Genomic DNA, 23345 nt, shown 5'->3' on the forward strand with positions numbered 1-23345 from the left:
TGATGCTTTCAGGTAGGGACAGTTTATTTGCCCCTTTGAACAAATAAGGCAAGATATTTGAGAAAGATCAAACAAAATCTCCTGTATCAAACTGAGAGGAATGCAATAAAAGTTACTGTTCCATACATATACAAACTAAAGACCCAACACTATTATATACAAACAGCCAGATCTTACAAAACAGCATTTCAAGTCAGCAGTTTATGCCAGTGTTGCTAATTTCTTTGTTACAAAAAAAGTTAAAGCTACAAACTTCACATTTGTAAGTCTCACATGACTGACACCATCAGTATCTCTGGGTTTTAGAAGCAAAGAGAATGGTTTGTCCAGAACCCTTTCCAAATGCAGATGGGCCCAAGGAGCACATGAATGCAGCTTCTCAATTATACAAGTTTTTTTGCTTAAAACTTTGTCAAAACATCCTTCTCTTATGGTACCAGCCTTGATCACAGCTTGGAGGACTCTGAGGAATGAACAGGTACTGTGCTCCCAGACATTCTACAAAGGGACCAAAAAGGGAAATATTTTCTCCAACAAATTGAAAATCAGTGAAGGAGAAAATAATTCCTCTGCACTACAGCTCCAAATGTAAGAAACATCATTAAGTCTCACCCACTGCAAGCATTTTAGAAAGGTTCAAAGACAGTTAAGCCATTGGACCAGTTTTAGTTATTTTGGTTCGTTTCCTATATTTTAAGACAATCACGTCAGCAAAGCAGAGTATTTCAAGAGTGCTTACATTCAGTTACAGCAGTCACAGGTTGCATATTCTGTAAATAGACACCACCTCGTGGTGTTTCACCTTAAAGTTGGGGTTTCTAATGCCCTCTGATCTCCACAGAGTTATCTATACAGTGCAGAGGAAAAAATCCTTCCAGCAGAACAGGCTTGACCCAGGCCACACAGGCAGTGCCCAATTTGCCATGTCACAGACCTCTGTGTCTGTCACACCAGAGGTGCTGGGCCAGATCCACCCAAGTGACTTATACAGGATCCAACACTGACCAGAGAACTCCCTGCTGAGCTGGAGGAGTTTCTTTGAGGCAAAGGATGCTCATGAAAATTGCTCATCATGAAGACATGGTCAGGGCAAAGCCCATTGCACAGATTGCAGATGAGCATGGCAGGAGCCCTGATGTTCCCCAGCACCTGGGGCTGTCAGACTGCTGGCTATCCCAGGATGTGCTCCTCCTGCAGCACCCTACATACACTGCTCACTGCCTTCCTTTTCCTTGGGGACAGCTGTGATCCCACTGCATCAGCAAACTGAGACAAACCCATGCAAGGAGGGTAAGGATGGCTTGGTTCCTTTCACAGCTGTGGAGCAGAACTGTGAGCAGCAGCCAAGAGCCTGCTCCAGAGGGGAAACAAGACCCTACAGAAACATGAAACAAACACATCACCTCTGTAGCAGCATTAGATTCAGGAGACACTGCTGTTGAATCATCTGGGTGATGCACCAAGGCCTAGTTCAGAAGCAGGACGTGGAAACCGTTCCCTCTATCAGAACAAAATAAACATAACATTGGTAGAAACACTTGCTTTGCCCAAACATTCCATCATATGCTAGGCACACCTAGAGCTGCACAGCTGTGCAGTCAGAGCCCAGGGGGCAGAGGCATTGCTCAGTCTCTGCCCTCAAACAGGCTTTGTTTTATTCTCCACTCTGATGTGGGCTGATTGCACCGTCCTCACAGCGATTGTACGTGCTTGGGGCATCGTGGCTGATTGAGCTGTGCTGGGCAGGGATATTAAAAAAACCCCAAAAAACAAAAACACAAGAGCATCCAGAGGAGCTGGAAGAGACTGAACCTCTTCCAGCAGGACATTGGTAATTGTCTTCTCATCCAGATCAACTCCGCCTTTGCTCCACCACCATGAATGCAAATCTTTGTTAATTTAACAGTCTTCACTTTCAGTTTGACTCTCCTGATGTGCTAAACCTTGCAGAAATGTGAAGGATTGTGAAATCAAGTTTTTGTTCAAGCATCCAAAGATGTAAATTTGAAATGAAGCCTATAAAATATTTCACAAGCTGTGGAGATTTTTAAGTCCTCTTAGACACAGCTGAAGTACCTAATTCCTGAGAGAGGTTCACACAACTTCCGCCCATTCAAACGCTGTTTCTTTTTCCCAGCACTCCATTCTCAGCAGGGTCTCCCTGAAGGACATTTCCAAACAGACAGACAAAGGGGTATCAGATCACTGACTGGCTTTTGGTTTTAAGTGGGTGTGGACTTTAAATTACAGAATGTAATTTCTTATGGAGGCACAACATGCTTTATCTACTCGTGTAAATTCATGAAGTACACAGAACAAGGACAAAGCTGAGGTCTTGAAGAAATAACACTTGCTTAAAGCACACAGTGTAAGGCATGGGGCTTATTACAGGCTTTTTTAAAACTGAGATTTAAGTTTCTTTCAAAAGGCTGGAACAGTTTGTACTTGTTCTCACCTGCTCTCTTCAGTGACCTAAAACTCATCAGTACCTTAACAGTAGAAACAGTTAACAGCTTGAAATTGAGTCTGTGCATTCACAAAGGAAAACAAAAACAAAAAACCCACAAAAGAATCAGCTGTTACAGACAACCATCTGTATTAACTTAAACCAAAATAGACTCCTGAAAGTTCAGTTGAAAAGAGAGTGAGCCAACTTCCATTAGCCAATTTCTATCTGGTTCCTGTGGTTTAAAAACAACCCTTCTAAAAACAGTAACAGAACTCTTTTGGAATTACGTTTTAAATACATGTCTAACATTAAAACATACAATCAGGATTTTCCACGTGACGGCATTCCTGAGTTCACAAAAGGTGCTATGGAAAAATAAACGAGCAGAAGTATTGCCCTCTATTTTGCTAGCATATTTCAATAGAAATCAATCTGTTCAGTAGTCATAAAAGCAAGGGGCTGATTGTTGGAGGGTGGGGGAAGGTTCCCCCCGTGGCTCAGAAGTTCTGCTGCCGCCGCTTCTTGGCCTCGATGGCGTCGAGGATGGGCTGGCGCTTGGACTGGTACTTCTGGCGAATCTCCTCGATCTCCTGCTCCATCATGGGGTCCAGGGCAGAGAGCCTCTTCTGCAGCTCATCCACGCTCCAAGTCTTCAGCTAGCAGGGAGACACAAGAGGAACAGACACATAAATCAGAACAACCATCACCTGCATGCCTGCAGGGATCCTGCTGCTCCTTGGACGGCCACAGAGCATCTTCCAGCAGGGAAAGGCACCCAGAGCTCTGCTCCAGGCTGCTGCCCTCAGTGAGAGAGTTGTGAGCCCCAGGATACTGCTGCTGCTCATTTCACAGGTACATTACATGCTCTGGTTGCTGGCAGTGTGAGCACACAACCAACCAGTGAAATGTTTCCCCCATGGAGTTGCTTTTCTAATGCTTTGTTTTGCAGGCTTAGGACAGAAATGCTGCACTGAGAAGGAAGGTAAGCAAAGTTCTCTTCTCCTCCCCTTTCTTTGCAACTAAAGCTCCTTATGCTAAATGACTAATGGAGACATAGGGAACAGGAAGAAAATAATATCCTTGACAAAAGATACATGTGAAAAAAAAAGGCAATTATGTACAATGAGGCTGAATCTCAGTCAGTTATAGTGAAGAATTCAGACTCTGCTACACCAGAAATCCCAGAGCACAAACACACACCAGGTCACATTGGGTCAGCCTTGTACTGATAAAATATGCAAGTACAATTTGTATTTTCCTGTACATGTGAAGAAGTCAGGCTCATCTGGACAAACTCCCTCTCCCTGAATTCTCTCTCTCTGCCTGACCCTTGTTTAATTGGCTGTCTTTTGCTTTGTGGCAATTTGCTAAGAACTGGCACAGGAAAGTTTTGCTTTGTGATTACAGATGCCAAGCGTGGCCTGGGATAGTCTAAACTGTCCACAGCTACAGCCTTTATGTAATGTTATAATATTAAACTGGTGCAACAGACAGGTTTTTAGTATAATGTTAAAAATATGGACACTGGAAATGTTTCAGATGTTTACTTAAGCACCAGTCCTCTCCCCATCCAAGACCAAATGATCACAGGAGAAACTGTTTTACAGGCACTCCAGCAGGACAGAAATGACTGTGCAGCACCTGCTATCACTAAGCACCTGCTGTGGATGCTAAGAATATGCAAAATAATGTGGGTTCTTTCTTGCGCACAAAAAACTGTCAATTTTTTTTTGTTGTTTTCAACAAATGTCATAATTAAGTGACTTATCTTTATTTTCCTGCAAGTGGGGCTGTCCTAGTCTAGCTGTTAATTAATCAGCTGTCATGATTTTTCTTCAAGGCATTTCTGAACCAAAACATGAAGTGAAATGTTTGCTGCCTTCTATAAGGCAACAAATGAATGTTTAATGGCAGTTTGCATCACTCCTTAAAACTGAGATATGGAACTCCTGATGCCTTTTCCTGAGGTGAAAGAGATACCAGTCCCTAAATCACAAAGTCACCTGCTACTTAATTTCTCACAATGTCTTTTGAAGTTCTTTAGCATATTCTGCTAAATAACTTCATATTCTGCTGTTTCAAGATGACAAATCCATTTTAATAATCCAGGCACACATGAAACAACCTTTCTGCCCAGGGTATACAGTATTTCAGCCTTTCCAATCAGGCAACTGTTCATTAGAAAGACAAAGCACTTCCTCCACAAAGATATATATTATTTATACACATTAATGCAACTTTAACAGGCAGCAGTTTAAGTTGATGCATGGCACCAGTTGCCTTTTCACACTAATTTATTAAGGAGCAGGTAATTATTCAACATTCCACTTCCTCACAGTCCAGGGAATTGAAAAGTCAAATAAAAATGCAAACCAGAAGAAAATATTAATACAAGTACTGAATACATATACTGAGCAGCTACACCTCTCCCAGTGCTGGACTGCCTATAGAGAGTATTGGAACAAATCTAAACCACCTTGCTCAAGGTGTAAGCCAACTGTTAGATGTGAGAAATTGCCCTAGGGCTGCAATCTTCCAGAGATGCCCTTTGAGCCTTCTCTGCCATCCTCCTGAAGTGCCTGGGTGCTGCTCAGAGCCAGAAACAAAGTGCATGAGCTGGCAGAGCAGATGTACAGCGATGGGCTCTCCAGGACATGTGGCTGTAAGAAAACACTGCCCTACAGCTGTCCTTGAGCAGGAGGAGCATCAGGGACATCCTCCAGTGACACACCAAGCCTTCCTGCAAAGTGTAAGAGCTGCTTGCCAAGGGACACCACAGCTTTGACAATTCAGGGACTGTGCTTGCCAGGACAGATGGCTGAACAGTGTGGAAGATGCTGGAGCACAGCTAAGTCTGGAGTGGGCAAAGCCCACAGATTTATGTGAGTATGAGCCAACTGGAAGTGAGTTACCTGCATGATGCAGAGCACAGCGGAGCTCACAGAGCTGATCATGGGTTAAACACGACAGGGAGGCTGGGGAAGGAAGGGAGGTGTAGGAGTGTTGGGGGTAGGACAGTGGGGATAGACAGAGACGAGAGATCTCTGCAGCCAGGGCTGGGACCTGGGGTTTATTGCAAAGGGCCTGGGGGCAGGGCCCTGCTGGGAGCTGCCAGACACAGCCCAGAGCAGGCCCGAGAGAAGAGAGGGGGAGAGAGGGTGAGAGAGTGAAAGGGTAAGAGAGTGAGGTTCCTGTTACAATACAATAAATCTTCTTCTGTGTTAATATTCTAATTCTCACTAACCAATCTAATACAAGACACAAATCCTACAGCATTTACATACAGCCTATAAGAATCATTACATTACTATACTGTGTTACATTTGAAACCCTAAAAACTCCTCTTTGGGCCCCTTCTGCCAAGCTGGCAGGGTCTGCTCTGACCCTTGGGACTGTCTCCAAGCAGAGGGTGTTGTTTCATCAAAAGGGGATTACCTTCAGCTGGCCAAACCATTTTTATCCAGTTGTTCAGTAACTTAGGTATCTCAAAGCTTGCTTTCATTTCAGTCTCACTTATAGTTTCTATATTCTCAAAATCTTTTGCCAGACAATCATATTTATAAGGCTTTCCTGTTTCATCTTCCCCAACAGGGAGGCAAGTCCATGTGCCCAGGAACCTGGGAGCACAGGAACACCCTGTCAGTGAGCATGAACAACTCACAGTTTTCATCTGGAACAATGGCACACTGTCTGTGAATGTCACACTGCTCATGGAAGGGGTGGAGGAGCCAAAGGGCAGCACTGGTGCAGGAGGTGACTGCTCAGCCCAGATGAGCTGATGGGACACTGGCAGGTCCCCAGTGAGAGCCACCCAGAGCAGGGGACACCCAGCCCTCTGCTCCTGCTGTGGCAGCAACAGCCCAGGGACCTGGCCTGGGCAATCACTCAGCCTGTCCTTCCACTCACACACAGCTTCAGAAGGGAAAAAAACCCAACAAACTGTTCAAAATGTGATGGCCTCCATTCCACTTTGCTGCCTGGCATTGCACTGTAAGGCAATGGCACAGAAATGAAGTTTCAGACTCCAGTGTATCTGTTTCTGCACTCCTGGGACAATGACATTATTCTCTTAGAGAAACGCCAGGAGCAAAATAAGACAAGAAGGACAAGGACAGCATCTCATGACAGACAGTTACTCAGGGTAAAGTGTCAGCACTGAGCAGCTGCAATTAGAGCTGGTTTTAGCCATGGGCTCAGTCCCATTCCTCTCCTCACTTCTCAGCATTTCCTCTGCTCTAAGAAGCCCAACTGTCTCTGTAAAGCTATCTATTTTTGTCCACGCTGATCAAATACCTAAGACAAACTTCTAAAGGAAGGAATCTCATTTCAAATGTAAAGCTGGATAAAAAATACTTGTTCTAAGGTTGGCCAAACAAATCTATCAAAATGGTGAGGAGGCAGCATATGAAACTCTTCCAGCAAGCCTGTATGTTGAGAAAGCTAATTTTTAACCGTTTGATTAACAGTTGAATTTTTACTTGAGGTTTTGAGAATGATCTTAACTCTGTAAAAATGCCCAACTGAAGACATATGCCAGAGGTGGAAGTGCTCATCTGAAAGCCTCTCACCCACAGCTGTTGGATGCTGTTTGTTTTCTTCAGACACCACTGACAGCAACATCTTGTTTTAACATGCTGATGATTTCTACTGTATAATTCAGAAGGACATACATAATTATATCCTTTGGAAGGACATAACCTCCAGCCTTTCCATGCCTATGCAGTGGTAATGGACAACTCAGGAACAGATAATTTGAAATACAATTTCTTCCTCAAGGAGAAGGTCTGTAAGCTATTCATGACATTCCTTTGTCAGCATTTCTGACAGATTTGCAGACAACTACCCCACTGAATAATGTTCAACTCAGCAAACTGCTTCTGAGTTGCAGTTCTTTCAAATCAGCATTTTAAAAACAGGGTGGGGGGGGAAAACCCCACTTGCATTTCTTACAGTCAGGTAAAGTGTCACAGCAACATGATATTGCACTGAATGTAAATGAGCCCAAGCAGCAAAAGGAGAATAATCTAAGCTCTCTGCAGACACAGCCACATGTTTGGCATTCAAGGGCACCATGGTCTGAACTTTTTATACCTGCTGTTCTGTCCCAAACAGGACACAGCCCAAAACCCTGCCACCATGCCAGATTTCTGTTTCACATAAAACAAAACAAAAAAATCTGTTGTAAAACACAAAGCTTAGAGAATTAACTCAGTCTCTGCCCTGTCCCCATGAAAACTAAACAAAACCCCCAAAAATGGTGAAAACTTTTTGAATTAGAAGCTGATGCAAAGAATTTATCCCAGTCCTTTTAGTACCCACAGCCCTCAGAGCAAGGAGCAGCCGTGCTGGTTTGCTACAGCTGGTTTGTCTGCAGCTTGCCCAGTTTGGGGCTTGGCACATCCTCAAGGAGCCCTTGAGCTGCACAAGGTCAGCACTGCCTGGACCAGCCTGCACTGCTGACATAAATACAGCTGTCCAGTGACCCCTGAGCCACCCCAGCCATCATTCTTGTCTGCTCCTCTGGCAAAACCACTGCCAGCCAAATCTCCTTGCTGCGTGAATTACGAGCACCAAGCAGAAATGAGCGGCTTCCCAGCAGCTTTCATACATTTGTCTCCCAACAAAGAGTTTGGCCAAGCTCTAGCTCACTGACTGAACAGGAATCAAACAATATTATCTTGGGGCAAGTGGAAAACATGTTCCTCCTGAAACTGTCTTTTTACTCACTGACACTGAATTTGACCCCTGCATTTAGCACAAAGCCTTTTCTTTGCATGTCTGCAAGGTTTCAAGCTATCTGGGCTTTGCTTTAAAATACTGTCTTTGAAATCCTGAGGCTTGTGCCAAACAGAACCCTCCATCCCCTGGGTAGATGCAGTTTTTCTACCATCACTTTTAAAATGTGCAGATGGACCCTGACTTCTGGAGCTAAAATTGGAGTAAGTATGACACTGGTGAGATGAAGTTACTTTCCTCCTGCTGAAAGCATTTGAACAGTTCTTCAAAAAGAGAATATTTTCAAGCCTTGGTACTACAACCAATCCTACAAATAAAACTGGGAAGTTGCTCTTCCTTAGCCCTCTAGACATATTCCTCTACCATCATTCCTGTGAGTTTGAACACTTGTCTTCCACATGCCCAGGGTGTTTTCCAAGTTTCCTCCCACTGTTACCAAGAGCCTGTGGCTTTTTAGAAAGAAAACACCCAGCTGTAGCAATTGCTCTGCCTGCCTTTCACCCAGAGATTCCAGGTGGCATTTACTGCTCAACATTAACTTGATGTCAAACTTTTAAGTTTTATATAGCCTTTAGAAAAACTGGCTTTGGCAATTATCACTTCATAAGGGGCAGTGGGAGTTTGAAGACTAAAATACAGAAGTAATAAAATTGCAGCTTCCCACGCTACACAGGGAAATAAATTCTTAGTAGAAAAGATACAAGCTAGATGGGAGCCAAGGAAAAACAAATTAATTGTCTATTTAGCACAGCTTTTATTGTTATAGTTTCCTTTTAAGCCTAGTTTTATGCTGCAATCTAACAGCTCTTGACTGCACACCCAGTGATCAAAGCCCCCCATAAAACTCATCAATCCCATCAGCAGGGAGCACAACCCATCAATTTTTTGTGTGTATTTAGACAGGCAAATTCTAAGTGTGGCTTGAGAAGGGGTTTTACCCAAATCAAGTTACCCAAGCTATGCTAAACATTAAATGCCAAACAGGAATTTGCTGTTAGAGATAATGCAAAGCATTTCCACAGTAATACAGCAGCAACAGTCTGCTTTGGAAAAACAAAACCAGAATAACCAACTGGGACTGCAATGGTGTGGAAACCCCTCAGGGTAGGCTGTTGATGATCACACTCGACAGCAGAAGTGGCTACATGTGAGACAAGCATAAAACAATTCCTACAAGTTCAATTAAATGTTCAGGTGTCCTTTAGGAAGGGAGGCTCTTCACAGAAGAGAACAATTAAACTCTTGCTCCACTTGACCTTGGCTATCACCAAGGCTATCAAGATGCTTCCCTGCTGATAACACCAAGGGCACACTGACATTCCTTCTCCAGAACCTTGCAGATCAGTTTGATGTGAATTCACCTCAACTCCTGAACTTTTCTGCTGTCACCTCCTGGAGCAGAGTTTTATTTTTGGGAGGAGCTCTCCCATCCCAGCCACTGTTTGCAGCAGCCACCTTGGGGCAGAGCTCAGGCTGCAGCTGCAGGACTGCAGTGGTGCTACAGGGATTCATCAGTGGGAGCTCTGACAAGTGTGAGAGCTGAGATTATCCAGGAATTAGCTTCCTGTAACTTGAAAGACTGGTTAAACAAGGTATCCATTAAATGCTCGCATCAAATATACTCTGAGGACACAGATTACTCAAAAGTACTATGCACTTTTTTTAAACCAGAAAAAAAAAAAAAAAAGTCCTCGATTTCTCCAGCCAAAATTAAATTGTAGTAAGGTAATTTCTCAGGCTCAGCAGTGCTCCAGACTTTAGATCTTGAAGATGGTGATATAAATTGGTGTTGGAATAGCATGCCATTTTTCTCCCATAGCATTTTTCCTGAAATGCTGCCTCAATATCACTTGGCATACTTTCAATCACTGCTCTAAAAATTAAGTGCCTCGTTCTCGTTTACGTTTCCAGCACGAGAAAGCTTTGATGTAATGTATGAGCAGGCATTAACTATTTATTCACTTTAAGCTGTCAAATGCAAAGGACACAAGGACCTAGTGGCACTTTCTGACCATTTCTCCTCATCCATCAGGTCCCTACGACTTCACAGATCTGTCAAGCAGCCATGCTACAGAGGGGCTGCAGTAAATCAAAACGAGCCCTTGTGCCTACACAAGCACTAATTATCTTGCTTTTCCTCCCTTTTAGCATCAGCATGTCAGTGAAGTTTCTCACTGTTATGAAAGCAGTGGATGAAATGCACTCATTGCGGGATTTCATGCAAGATTAAAAATGAAGATATTAATCTTTCAAAAGATTTGAAAAATAAGTCTCAGCAGCACAAGCTTCTGCTTTTAAAGCACCTTAATTATTTAGGCAATATACTGGCAAAACACATCATGGGCTGCAGCATCCAGCACCAGCCAAAAGAGCACTGCAGCTACAATGCCCAAAGATGGAGAGATCACAGCAGGAGCTGTGATCAGTGCACACCTGGAGACTCTTCTCAGGCCCCCTCACCTGAGCAGCAGGTGGCTTTCCACAAAGAAACACCACTTCCAATGAGATCACAGGTGACCCAGAGGTCAAGGAAGCTTCAGCCAGTTAAATATTTAACTGCAATCACAGCATCACTTTTGTGGAAGAAAAGATGGACACTACCACACACTCAGCTTTTGATCCCCAGCTGAATTGGGAAAGTGCATCTTAACAAAGAGTTATATCAGAGGGGACCCAGGGGCTCTCAAGAGAAGTGTTTGGGATGGCTCTACCTCACTTGCATGGATGTGGAGCTACTGAAAGTGAAGCACCTTATTGCTATGATACCAGTAAGGATCCCAGGTAATTTTCCATGTAGCTCTGCTTACTTGATTAACATAAAGGCTCATGACACCAGACCATGGTATCTGTACTACCCCTGCAGAATTCCTGGAGGGCCCTGTGTGCCATCCTTCTTGCTCTTCTCTAGCAAGAACTGCCACAGCTTTGCTACTGCACTATACCTTATTTCAGGCTACATTTACACCCAGAATGTTTGATCCTGCTGGTTCAGCAAGCACCTTTCTCAATCCCACCTTGAGCAGCCCATTCCTGTGGCTGCTCTGGAGGAGACTCACACACCCTGGACACACAACTGCTCCTCACCAGCTCAGAGGCACCTCTGCCTTCCCACCCTCCCCACACTTTGGACATTTTCCCCTATTCCTCAAAAGCCTTTAGGAACCAAAGAACAGCTTTACTGTTTGCAAGTGTCCCCTGTTGCAGGGCAATGTGTATTTTATTTGCTATCTGTCAGAGGTGTGGCAGCTATCTTCTGTTCATTGGGCAGTTTTCCTTATCTCTTCCACATACCAATCCTCCCTCCAGGAGATCTCTTCTGCTCATGGGCCATTAATTATTAATTATCTTTTGTTCATGGGCCACTGAGTCTCCCTCCATGGCTGATAAAATTCCATCATCCCATGGGGAAATGCTCTGCCCAGGGGAGGAGCAAAGCGTTCCTACCTGGATACAATCTGAGATTTTGGCATGCCAGCACAGCTTCTCCACGGGACTCCCCAGAGGAACAGCACCTGCCTCTTCCAATGGATCTTCAGAGGAAGAGACTGCACCTTTCTACAGGATCCCTGCTCCAGCAGAACCAGCCCTGACCCTGCAGGAGGGCTGAGCCACAATTCCAATGGGACTGCTGCCAACACCCTGACCCACAGGGTGTCAGGTTGGGTTCTGACTCTGGCAGTGCCGTTTTGATTTACTGCATTGTTTATTTTATTTTTTTATTTTTCTCCCTAATAAAGAACTATTATTCCTGGAAAAAAATATGGGAGCAGGAATAAGAGGAATGAGAGCCCCTTAGTTTCAAATTTATAATAATTCAGAGGGAGGGGTTTTACATTCTCCATTTCAGGGGATGCTCCTGCCTTCCTCAGCACACACCTGTCTTTCCAAACCAAGACAGCAAGGTATCAGGAAACTCCTAATTTCAGAGGATCACAGCAAATATCCCGTTCCCCCTGGCTACCCTGACAGAACTGTGGGAACACCACAGCCTGGATCAGCAGCACTGGCATCCCTGGGCTGCTCCCAGCCAAGAACTTCACTCATCCCTGCTGTCATCCTTACAAGGCTCAGGGAAGTTTTGGAAGCCCAACCATAGAATTCTGCAAGCTGTTACACCCTCAGCATTGTCCTGAGGTATTAAGGAAGAAAACCCATCCGAAGGTCTACTTGCAGATATGAGTGCTGAGTGATCATTAAAAAAATAAGCTTTTTTTTAAAAAAAAAGAGCAATTCATTTTAATCTTTTAAACTCCAAGATTAAATTTCCTATTTTAGCCTTAGTGTCAATTATGAGTGTGAATAGCCCCATTGACTTCCAAAATCATCCCAAGTCCTGTGCACAGTTAGTGTAAACAAAGGGGATGACAAATGGTCATGGCAGTGTTATTCTGCAGTATTGAACTTCAAGAAGTCCAAACCCTGAAACTCTTTAGCAGTTTAGAAAGTGGCTGACTAATCCTATAACCACAAAGACAAGTTATCTCACTGCTATTCTTTTTTTCAGTAACTGAATTACAAACCAAGCTAAAAGGTCAGCCTGTCTGGACAAGCAAGCAAGGGAAAAAAAAAAAAAGAAGTAAAAAACGAGCACCATTTGGTTTTAAAAAGCACTTGCTTGCCAGAGGTTTGATTAAATAGAAACAGCAGGGTTTTTATCCTTCTCTAAGTGATTATGATTTAATTTTCTTAAGTAAGAGTACAAAAATACCTCTGAACATGCTAAAATAAATCATGTCATTAGGCCATGAGGATCTGGCTAGCTGCACAACTCAGCTATAAATTACAGAGCTGACCAATGTGGGCTTTTTCTCCTTTTTTTTTTTTTTTTTTTAAGAAGCGCAATCGGTCAGAAAATGCTGATTCCTTTAAATCGAACAAAAATTTTTTACAAATCAAAAAAAATTTTTATAAATTCAGAAAAACTGGAATCCTTATTGGCATTCATAGCAATAAGGTGCTTCACTTTAACAAAGTTCTTCTAGGGAGGGTACATATGTCCATAAAGGAGCTCCCTTCCAATTCCAGGTACCCTTCATCCCACTCTCCCTTGTCCTGAAGGATTAACAATTAATTTCTTCATTCAGGATCACCTATCCTGAATAAAGCAGAAGAACTGAAGAATTAAGAATACCTGAACTCAGAGTGATTAATTCATACAATATTTCTCAGTATGAAATACAAATGTAACTGAAGTGGTAACCAATTAATTAAGACCAAATCAGTACTTGAATACAGCCTTTATTAATGATGTGGAGTAAGAAGCATCATTAACATATCTGAAGACTTCACACACTCAAATCTGCAAGGCAGATTTTTAAACCTTTTCACTTTTAAGTGAAAGCTTAAAACACACTGTTCCAATTTCAAAGGCTTCAAACTACATCATCCATGGCAAGCAGCCATTATAGCTTTAAATAACTTGGGCCTACTTATCTTAAGAGTATTAAACTTTATTCAACAAACATTTCTTAGTCTCCCATTTTAGTTCCAGCTCCAGGAGAGCTGCTGAAAGGGGTTTGCTTTCAGAAAGACTCCACATTGTCTACCCAAAAGTGAGGCTTATTTACAGAACCCTGGTCCAATGCTGCTCTGCCTCCCCTGTTTCACTCAGGGAAAGGAGTAAACAACTGCAACTTGAAGGCAAAGAAGACAGGAAGGAGAATTAAAAGCTTTCTGAGGAAAGACTGAATTACAGAGATTCCCAGGGCATTCTGGAAAAATAAATAGCTACATGTCCATGCAGTTGTCTTTAATACCAGGGGCATCTGTTTAAGCGGCAAATATTTTTTGGGGCAGTCCCCAAGTGAACCATCTCCACAAAATCTGTCTTGAATTAACCTGCAGAATTCACTATGAAAGGTTTCCCCAGGTGTTCACTTTTACTTGTGTGTCCACTTATAACAATCCTGCATGATGGCAGGACACAAAACAAGAAGGAATTAAACATTCCTGAATAATATTCCTTTCAGACCATATCAGTCTATGTGTATTAAGCTGCTCTTTCTCCCTCTTCCTGAAGGTGAAGGCTTTGATTATGAATCATAAAATGGTTTGGGTGGGAAGGGACCTTAAAGCCCACCCAGTGCCACCCTGCCATGGCAGGGACACTTCCACTGTCCCAGGGGGCTCTGAGCCCTGTCCAGCCTGGCCTTGGGCACTGCCAGGGATCCAGGGGCAGCCCCAGCTGCTCTGGCACCCTGTGCCAGGGCCTTACACCCTCCCAGGGAAGGATTTCACCCCAATACCTGATCCAAGACACCCCAAAGTTACACACACGCATTGCAATAAGCAATGCCTCAATGTTCCTGCAGGTTTTAAAGTCACACAAGAGAGGCTGCACAAGGTCAAATGCACCAGGTCCAGCAGTCAGAGCAGAGGGAACTTTGCTCTCACCATTTCAGGCACTGTTCCAGATGAGACCCTGCCCACTGGAAGTGCTCACAGAGGTCTGATGGAAGCTTCATCCCCTGACTTTTGCAGATGGTCCAGACTCCATCCCCCAAAGGCAGCCTAGAGCAGATATAATAAACTCTCCATGCAAAGAGTCTCCAAAAGGAGCCTTTTTGGTACAGATGAGAAAAACCTGGACAAGCCTGTCTTTTTAAGCTACATTACCCTTTGCAAACATTTGCACTGACAGCTGAGCTGGAAGAAGATTTCAGAAGCATTTCAAATAGATCTTGTTTCAGCAGCAGTGTTCTTTCTCTAAGGGAGATGCTGTGCCAAGAACACATCCAGCCCTGGAAACAGATCTCAAGGCACAACAAGGCTCAAACAGGTTTTCTAAAGAATTCAGTGCGGTCAGAGAGCATTTTTGCAGCATCACACCTTCAGCTACCAATTCCTCTCCCCTTTCTCGCAAAGCAGAAATGCATTTTGCAGTCTGACCTTAACCATGCAGCAGCAGTGGAACAAACCCAATAATCACAGGCCCAGGATGAAATTCTTTTAGTTACTTAGCTCATCTGCAAAACTTTCAGTCAATGTCTTAGCAGATTAAATCTACAGTAGGCAAGGGGCCTCCAAGATAGTCCAGGACATTGAATTTACAAGTCTGAGTACTCTGATACGAAGTCGATTTCAGGTTACATTATTTCAGTCTCCATTAAGGGCTATGACCTAAGCAACAAACTACAGCAACTCATTTTACTTCCCACTCACTGCAGGTTTCATCTAAAAGCCTCATGTCACAGAAGGCCTGCTATATACAAAAATATAGCAAAAAATGAAAATTTGACAGCAAGTTGTGGCAGTAAGTGCTTTGCAATCAATGTCAGTTTGCACCAAACTGAAAGCAGGTGGTGAGCAATGACCCTGTTACCAAATGGGAGAGAGCAGGAATCTATTCTCTTCCCCAGCAGAGACAAGAGTCATGTCTCTGAAGTACCTTTTTCAATTTTAAATATTGCTAACAAATTTTTAAAACAAATGTGGTATATTCTTCTTTTGTTGTTCTTGTTGCTATAAAGGGAATTTGGAAAGGTTTGTGAAACCTACGTACACAGAACTTGCTGTGAACCATACTGGCCACAAATCCAATGAGGTTTGCAGTGAGGTTCAGAGTGTCTTCCTCATGCAAATGTTACAGAACATTCAAGACTACTTAAACAATAAAAGAGAGAAGAAAGCTGCTCCTGGGCTTATTTTTAAAAAGATTGTTTGACTACAAGGTGACAGAATGAACCATTTGTCCTTAATAAAGATGTCACAAGTTAAAAGTATTTCCTGAGAAGAACATACTAAATATGCCGGAAAGGTAATGCTTAAAAGAGAAATAAACAATTAACAGAGCTTTAAAAATTCTTGGCAGATGGCTGAAGAGAAAAAAAAAAAGGAAATCCATTCAAGGAATGTCAGTGTTATGAATCAAGACAGGTGACATTTAAAACCAATGAATAAAACATCAGGAAAACCTGTCTCTTTTTATAAATCATACTTCACAGTGGAACTACATCTAAGCAATACACTTCAAGATCCTCCTCAATAAGCAGGAGATACCATGGGGGTACAATTCAGGTTTGAAAGTTAATAATTGTCTATCCTGGACTGCCTCCTCTTGTCAGAAAAACAGTCCTTTTATTCCAGTTTGTTTCCCTCCCTCCCACAAAAAGGAAAAAAATAGTAGCCTTAATGCTCTCCCACAGAAAGAAATCTTTATTTTAGATCCAGCACAGCAGAAACAAGCAGCTCAAGTTTTCTTGCTTCCCAAGCAGGAAGCTGCCCTAGTTCCACAGAGCCTGGACAGAGATATCCATCAGCCATCCCAGATCTGGCTTTATCTCTCAAACTGATGGATGCCCCAGCAAATAAGTTCACTTTATGTTCAAAGTAAGACTATTGGAAGAAGTCAGTGTCTGAGAAGTAATTTTTATACCAGTCACCACTGGGAAAAAGGAGAGTTCATGATAGATGAAGGGAAGAAACACTTGGACAGAGAAATCCCTAAAGATTCACTCAAAGTGTTTGGTTTAGTCTTCAAAAAATGTTATTGAAAAATGCTCTACTTTAACCAAACTTTTTTATTCTTCTACACAAAACTATATGTATTCAGACGAATTTTTTGAACAATCAATCTTCATTCATCACACAAGGGTCAGAGAAACTTGCTCTCTTAGACAATAAAGAATATAATCTAAGTTTCATAATAATTCAATAGAAGTCACAAGATTATTTGATTTTCAGTAATGCTGTTTAAATGACCTACAAATGTGCACACTCTAACACAGCTTTTTTTGCTGCTGTCCAAGCAGACTTTCTGGTGTCTCAGTAACCAACTCAAATTACTCACTTGAGTAATTTGTCTGGGAGAAAGGAGAAACAGAAAAATTAGCGCAGAGGCCTGCATCTGACACCTTTACCAAGCTGCTTAAAAGGCAGAAGTAAAAAGAAGATAAACCTAAGAGGATCACTGCAAAGTCAGGAAACACTGTAAAATGACAAATTATAAAAAGTCACACACCAGCAGCTTTCCCATATAATGCAAGTATTCCTAGCATCTGCCTTGACCCTGCATCCTCAGCATGCCTTCTTCGTAGTGCTAGCAAGGACCCAAAGGCCAATTCCAACAAAATAAGAGCCAATTATTCAGTCTGCCATCATTTTCAAAGCTGGCAACTGCACAGAAAATACTCTCAAGTTTTTAATCGATTGAACTTTTAAAAGGACAAAAGGTAGTAAAGCTATAAAGCATCAATATTAGATTGCTAACAAATGCTATCCAAATGGATGTTCAGAGAAACCAAAGCCGTTGGATGTTCCAGGTACTGGCAGACAATGAGCTGTTCACAAGACAAATGACACCTTCACAGACAGAATGCAATAAATTAGAGACTCTGGTCATTGTAAAGCAGCGTGTGTTTACTGTTATTGATAAGCAATAAATCACCTGCCCTCCAACAGTTCCTCCCCATAAATCACTTGCAGTGAAAGAAACAGATGGTTCCAGTGTGCAGCCATTCCTGAGCAGGGCTGGGAGAGGGGCTGGGCTGTGCTGAGCCACGGCCACGCTCACTGCAGGTATTGCACAGGGGCAGGGGCTGCAGTTCCTGCACCTGGGGCTGTGCCTGGGTGGTGCCAGGCTGAGCAGCACCTGCTGCTCCAGAGGGCATCCTCACTGCACCTCCCCTGTTGGAATGCAGGACATCCCTCTGGCTGTGCTGGACTGCCAGGGGGCTCAGAGACCCTGGCACAGAGCCCAAAACACCTGAGGGCTTGATTATGACCCATGGAGCAAATCACCAACTTTATATGAAGATGTGCAACCCACGACAAATTAAGTAGAATGATAGTGAATTTATCACGGGGTGAAAAATAGATTTTTGGGGTTTTTACAATGGGGGTTCAGAGGGCAAGATGGAGGGATCTGGTCATGTCCAGCCTTTCTCCTTCTTCTTCTTGGCCTCCATCTTCTGCTGTGATGGTGGCACTTTTAGATTGGTTTAGAGTAGAAGCTCGCTGTCTAACATAGGTGATAGGTATTGGGAAGTTATGGTAAATATTGTACACATAGTTTTTAGTGTAAAAAGATAACACTGCCCTGGGGGCAGGCAGAGTGACACTGACTGTCTTGCTGAGTGGACCTCGGCAGGCCAGAGAAAGAATTTTATAGATGAGAAACAATAAACAACCATGAGAATGAGAACTGAAGAGTTCTGACTCCTTCTTCAAGTTCCAGGCTGGGAAAAGAGACTTTCTAACCCATCTCAGGGTCACTGTGAGCAGCAGAAGCCCCAGGACGCCCTGGCCTGGATTCCAGCCCACTGCCATCCCCCACAGCTGGGTCCTGCCTGCCTGGACCGCACCTGACACACAGAGACTCTGATCTGCAGGCTGCTGTCTACCCATAAATATAGAATAAAATACATATAAACAAGATACCACGGTCCTAGTGCTCTGGCAGCCTTGCTGTGAAAGAACTCAGCTTTCTATACACCTCAATTTCTTGCTATCACACCAATACCTAACCTGTCTAACCAGATTCACATTCCCATTTTCACTGCAAACAAACAGCCTCTTGTTCAGGCTAAATGAGCTGAAGACACCATCAGACCAACACACTTCCCTTTTTTGCTGGTAAAGATACCAGAAGTGGGTCTACTTATTTATTTATTTAAAAAATCTGTTTCCAGTGTAACGTTTTTGAACTACTAAGTAAAATCACAGAAATGAGGATGTGAATAACAACAGAATATCCCAGGTGAGATCACCATAATCAATCACTGTCTTCAGTAAACAGAAAATTTTATTTTTCTTTACTACTTCAAGAAAAATAATTATATCTTCACTCAGGGAAGAGGAAGGTTGCTTTTATCTACATTATACTTGTACAAAAAGAAAAATCTAAGCAGTAGCTGTTAAAAGCCCTGGCCAGAAGCTGCTTACAGACAGAGAAAATATCAGTTTCCTATCAAATAATTATTAAGGGACATACAGTTATTCAGCTATTTGAAGGAGACTGCAGTTGTAATACCAACTCCTGCAATTAAGGATCTCCAAAGGAGGCAAATATACTTTTAGAAATTGGACTTAATTAAATTTTAAGAGTTTCCTTGATGTTTTGCTTCAAGCACTTGTCAGACCACTGGCTTGGTGAGCCAGCATCCAACTCTTACAGCTTCCAGCTACAAGGAGCCCTGGGCAGGATTCAGGGTGAGCAGAATTCAGGGTAACAGAACCAAAGGCCAATGTGACCGTGTTCACAGGGGTCTGAGGATGAGGGAACAGATGAGGATTTGACTCCACGTTTCAGAAGGCTGATTTATTATTTTATTATATATATTGTATTAAAACTATACTAAAAGAATAGAAGAAAGGATTTCATCAGAAGGCTAGAAAGGAAAGAAAGGAACAGAATAATAATGAAATCTTGTGACTGACCAGACAGTCCAAGCCAGCTCACTGTGATTGGCCGTTAATTAAAAACAACCACATGAGACCAATCACAGATGCACCTGTTGCATCCCACAGCAGCAGATAATCATTGTTTAAATTTTGTTCCCGAGGCCTCTCAGCTTCTCAGGAGAAAAAAACCCAAGGAGAGGATTTTTCATGAAATGTGTGTGTGACAGGCCAGAGTAAGTGTTGTATAGACACTTGTGAAATGAAGATGTTTCATTTCAACACTGGTCTGTTTGAAGGAGCACATCCCACAGGGAAGTCACACATGGACAGCAAATTGTGGCCTGAGCCTTTGGAAGCAGCAGCTGAAACAACTGGGAAGGGATCAACAGGTGGGGAAGAGCTGGGTGTGACCCCACAGCTCCTGCAATCACTGAAGCTCCTTCTCTGACAGACAGCAACAGGACAGACAGACCAGAACTGCTGCTTGTACCTGCGGGCTCTGCCTGCGCAGCCCTGGAAGAAGTGGCAGCTGATGAGCTCTTGCATTCTTCCTCCCAATTAGAGCTAATTAACACCTCCTGCTCATCCTTCTTTATTTCCCCCTGGAAAAATTTCCTAAGCCACAGCTCTGCTGCTTGCAGGACAGCCCTCCCCAGCAGCAGCAGCAGAGAAACAGCTGACAGTGTGCACTGAGAAGTGATGCAGGCTGCTCTGGAATGCACAGAAATCACAGCAATCTTTCCTGTCCAAAGGAATTCCCATCAGCAGCCAGGGAGACAGCTCAGAGGGAGTTAAAGGGCTGAGCCAGCCCAGAGAATGGCACTGCCAGCATGGACACAGGGCTGGAACAAACACAGGTTCACTCCCAGCAGGGTGGTGGCACTGTGACCAAAGGCCACAGCAACTGTCACCTTCCACAGAAATGTGACAAACTGGCCACGTCTACTGCTTCCACCTCTGCAAAGCCTGACATCCTCCAGGGTATATTGTGGTATTTTCTGGGTCCCCTGGATGAAGGAGGAATTGAGAATCTGACTCCATATTCTTAGAAGGCTATATTCTATTCTATTCTATTCTAGCTATATTATTGCTGTACTGTATTATATTATAACTATATTATACTATACTATATTATATTATAACTATACTAAAGAATAAAGAAAGGATACAGACAGAGGCTTAACAAGAATCAAATAATGAAATAAGAAGAAGATAATGAAACAAGAAGAAATAATGAAACAACAAGAAGATAATGAAACAAGAAATAAGAAGAAGATAATGAAACAAGAATCAGGTAATGAAAACTCCTGACACCTTCCAGAGTCCTGACAAAGCTGGGCCATGATTGGTCATTTAGTAAAAACAATTCACATGTTGGATAAACAATCTCCAAACCACATTCCAAAGCAGCAAAACACAGGAGAAGCAGATCAGATAATTACTGTTCTCATTTTTCTTTGAGGATTCTCAGCTTCCCAGGAGAAGAAATCCTGGTGAAGGGAATTTTCAGACAATATGACAGTGACAGTATGTGTTAGTTTTATCTTCCTAAGGACAGAAGCTCTGCTCCAGAGTGTTTCTGCTTCAATGAGAGGACCTGTGAATGCAGATCCTCCCCATTAAGGCAAGGAGAGAAGGATGGGCCCACATCAGTGCTGCCAATAATTGCAGGAATGGGAACAAGTCTGACTCACCAAGACCTTGCAGATGGCAAGCAAATCATGGTTTTCCCAAAAGAAGCAGCATACTTCTTAGGAAATAGACATAAACCTTGATTCTGGTTATCTTCCTTCCCAGCAGGATGGAGATTGCCAGTGCCGAAAAGCAGGAATTCCTGCAGGGGAATGGCATTGCCTCCCTTCAACAGCCCAGCTCCCTCCTGCAGCACAGGGAGAGCTGCAGAGCAGGACAGGGCCTGCACCAACCCAGCTCTCCACAGGCACCTCACAAGGCAAGGAATGCTTGGCAGATCCACAGGGGCTGGAATCAAAGAAAGCCTTGGAGCAAACAGCTCCAGTTCCATCAGGATTTGATGTCCTGCAGCACTCCTGCCCTAATCTCTGTTAGAAGTTCATGTCCTACTTGACTTCACATCCAAAACAAGCCCCCAGGATAGCAAAAATTCACTGATAAATGAAAAAAATATGACTTAGAATTACAGCAAAACCTAAGCTCAACACCACAGGTATTTTAAAAAAACCCACAGCCACATCATGATGGCAAAATTGGAGACACACTGGGGCCCAAGTGCCACTGATTTTTGCCTGTGGAACCACAGTCATGCAATAAAATTGAAAAGGTTTCAGTGTTGTCAAAGCTGCCACAAGCCAGGAGTGGCTGGCACCTGCTAATTTGCTAACAAAACAGGCTTTCAATAAAAGGATTACTGATGTAATACCAAACATTCATGACCGGCTGATCCACAAATATGTGCTACAATGGGTTTGGCAACACTGAGGGCCTTTCAAGCAGGGCCAGAATAAAAACAAGTGATTGTACTTTAACCACAAGTGGTATTAGAATACTGACGTGCTCAGAGCAGTTAAAAGGCTTTTAAAATAGGAATAAGTAAAGGATTTGTTGTGTCTAAGGGCAGGAAACACTACACAGCTAATTTCCCTATATGTTACAGTACTACTGAAAGATTAAAGGGAAAAAATGTAGGACATTGTCTAAACAAATCTTCTAGCATTATTAAGTCTGTGCAACAGCATGTGACTAATGTTCACTGGCAAAATCAAATGCAACAACAAAAATTCTGAGATCTGATTATGGCAATTAGGAATTATCCATACAATGCAGCCTGCCTATTATCAGCCTACCCCTGCAGCAATCTCTGCTAGAGTTTGTTGTGTTCTTCCTAAAAGCAAGAATTTTTGCCCATAATTAGTATTTTTCTCCCCACATTAAATAAATCATAACGTTGTTGAAAATATTGTTCACAGTCAAACAGAGCTTAAAGATCATTGTTCAAACATGAGAGGGGATAAACATTAACAGCATCAGGCACTGACTAATCATTTAATAACAACTTCCACCTCAGAAATCCAAGGCTGCAAATACTTTTCTGGAAGTACTCTGGATTAATGCCATCTCTGACCACAACCAGAACACTGCCAAGCATCACAGTTAGGAGGAATTTAGGAGTTCATCACCTTTCAGAAGAGGATCTCTGGGTTTTCAGCTCTGCAGAGGATGGGGTTGACTCAATCTAACCCTCATCTAATGTGACATTGCCATTGTGATATAAATAGTGTCTTATTTGCCTGCTTCAGAACAACAATGTTAGTCAAGAAAAGGTCAAATGGTTTTGCCACAGGCAAAAAAAGAGTAAAAATCTTTTGTAATTTAATATTGCTTTTTTTTGGTTTGTTTTGGAAGACAGGAGACTCCAGGTGCTAGTCACACAGGAGGGAGAGGAATACAGAAAAGGAGAGAAGGCAAATTTATCTAGTCTGCAGTAGCGGAAAGCAATAATATTTCAATCATTTCTTAATGCCCAGAGGAACAAAGATTTACCTGGCATCTCACTGATCTCATCTCTACTTGGAATGCTGCAAACTGTAGAAAAAGGCTGCTCAAACCTGCCTACTTTGGCAATGCAGAAATTATAGCTGCAGGCAGGTCTAGGACAGAGGAACTGGATACAACTGATTAAAGCCTTTTTTTCTTATTCCACAGTGCTTATTACATTGATGCTTTCAATTAATAAATCATTAATAAGCATGACTTTTACCCAAAGATAGTCATCAAATCAATCAACTTTTAGCCAAATGGGAAAAATCCACGATTTTAAGTCTTTGACTACATTATACAACGT

The 23345-nt window shown here is 42.8% G+C and overlaps 1 protein-coding gene across 2 annotated transcripts in view; it reads right to left on the reverse strand.

Moving 5' to 3' along the window:
- STK4 (serine/threonine kinase 4) overlaps positions 1-23345 on the reverse strand; it is a 48991-nt gene continuing 25646 nt past the window's right edge. For both annotated transcript variants that reach the window (XM_074553384.1, XM_074553385.1), the window contains one exon: positions 1-3105. In XM_074553384.1, coding sequence (XP_074409485.1) covers positions 2947-3105 — 159 coding nt within the window. In that variant the 3' untranslated portion in view covers positions 1-2946. The remainder of the gene's footprint in view (positions 3106-23345) is intronic.

The sequence above is a fragment of the Zonotrichia albicollis genome, chromosome 17, assembly GCF_047830755.1.
Source record: "Zonotrichia albicollis isolate bZonAlb1 chromosome 17, bZonAlb1.hap1, whole genome shotgun sequence".
Lineage (NCBI taxonomy): Eukaryota > Metazoa > Chordata > Aves > Passeriformes > Passerellidae > Zonotrichia > Zonotrichia albicollis.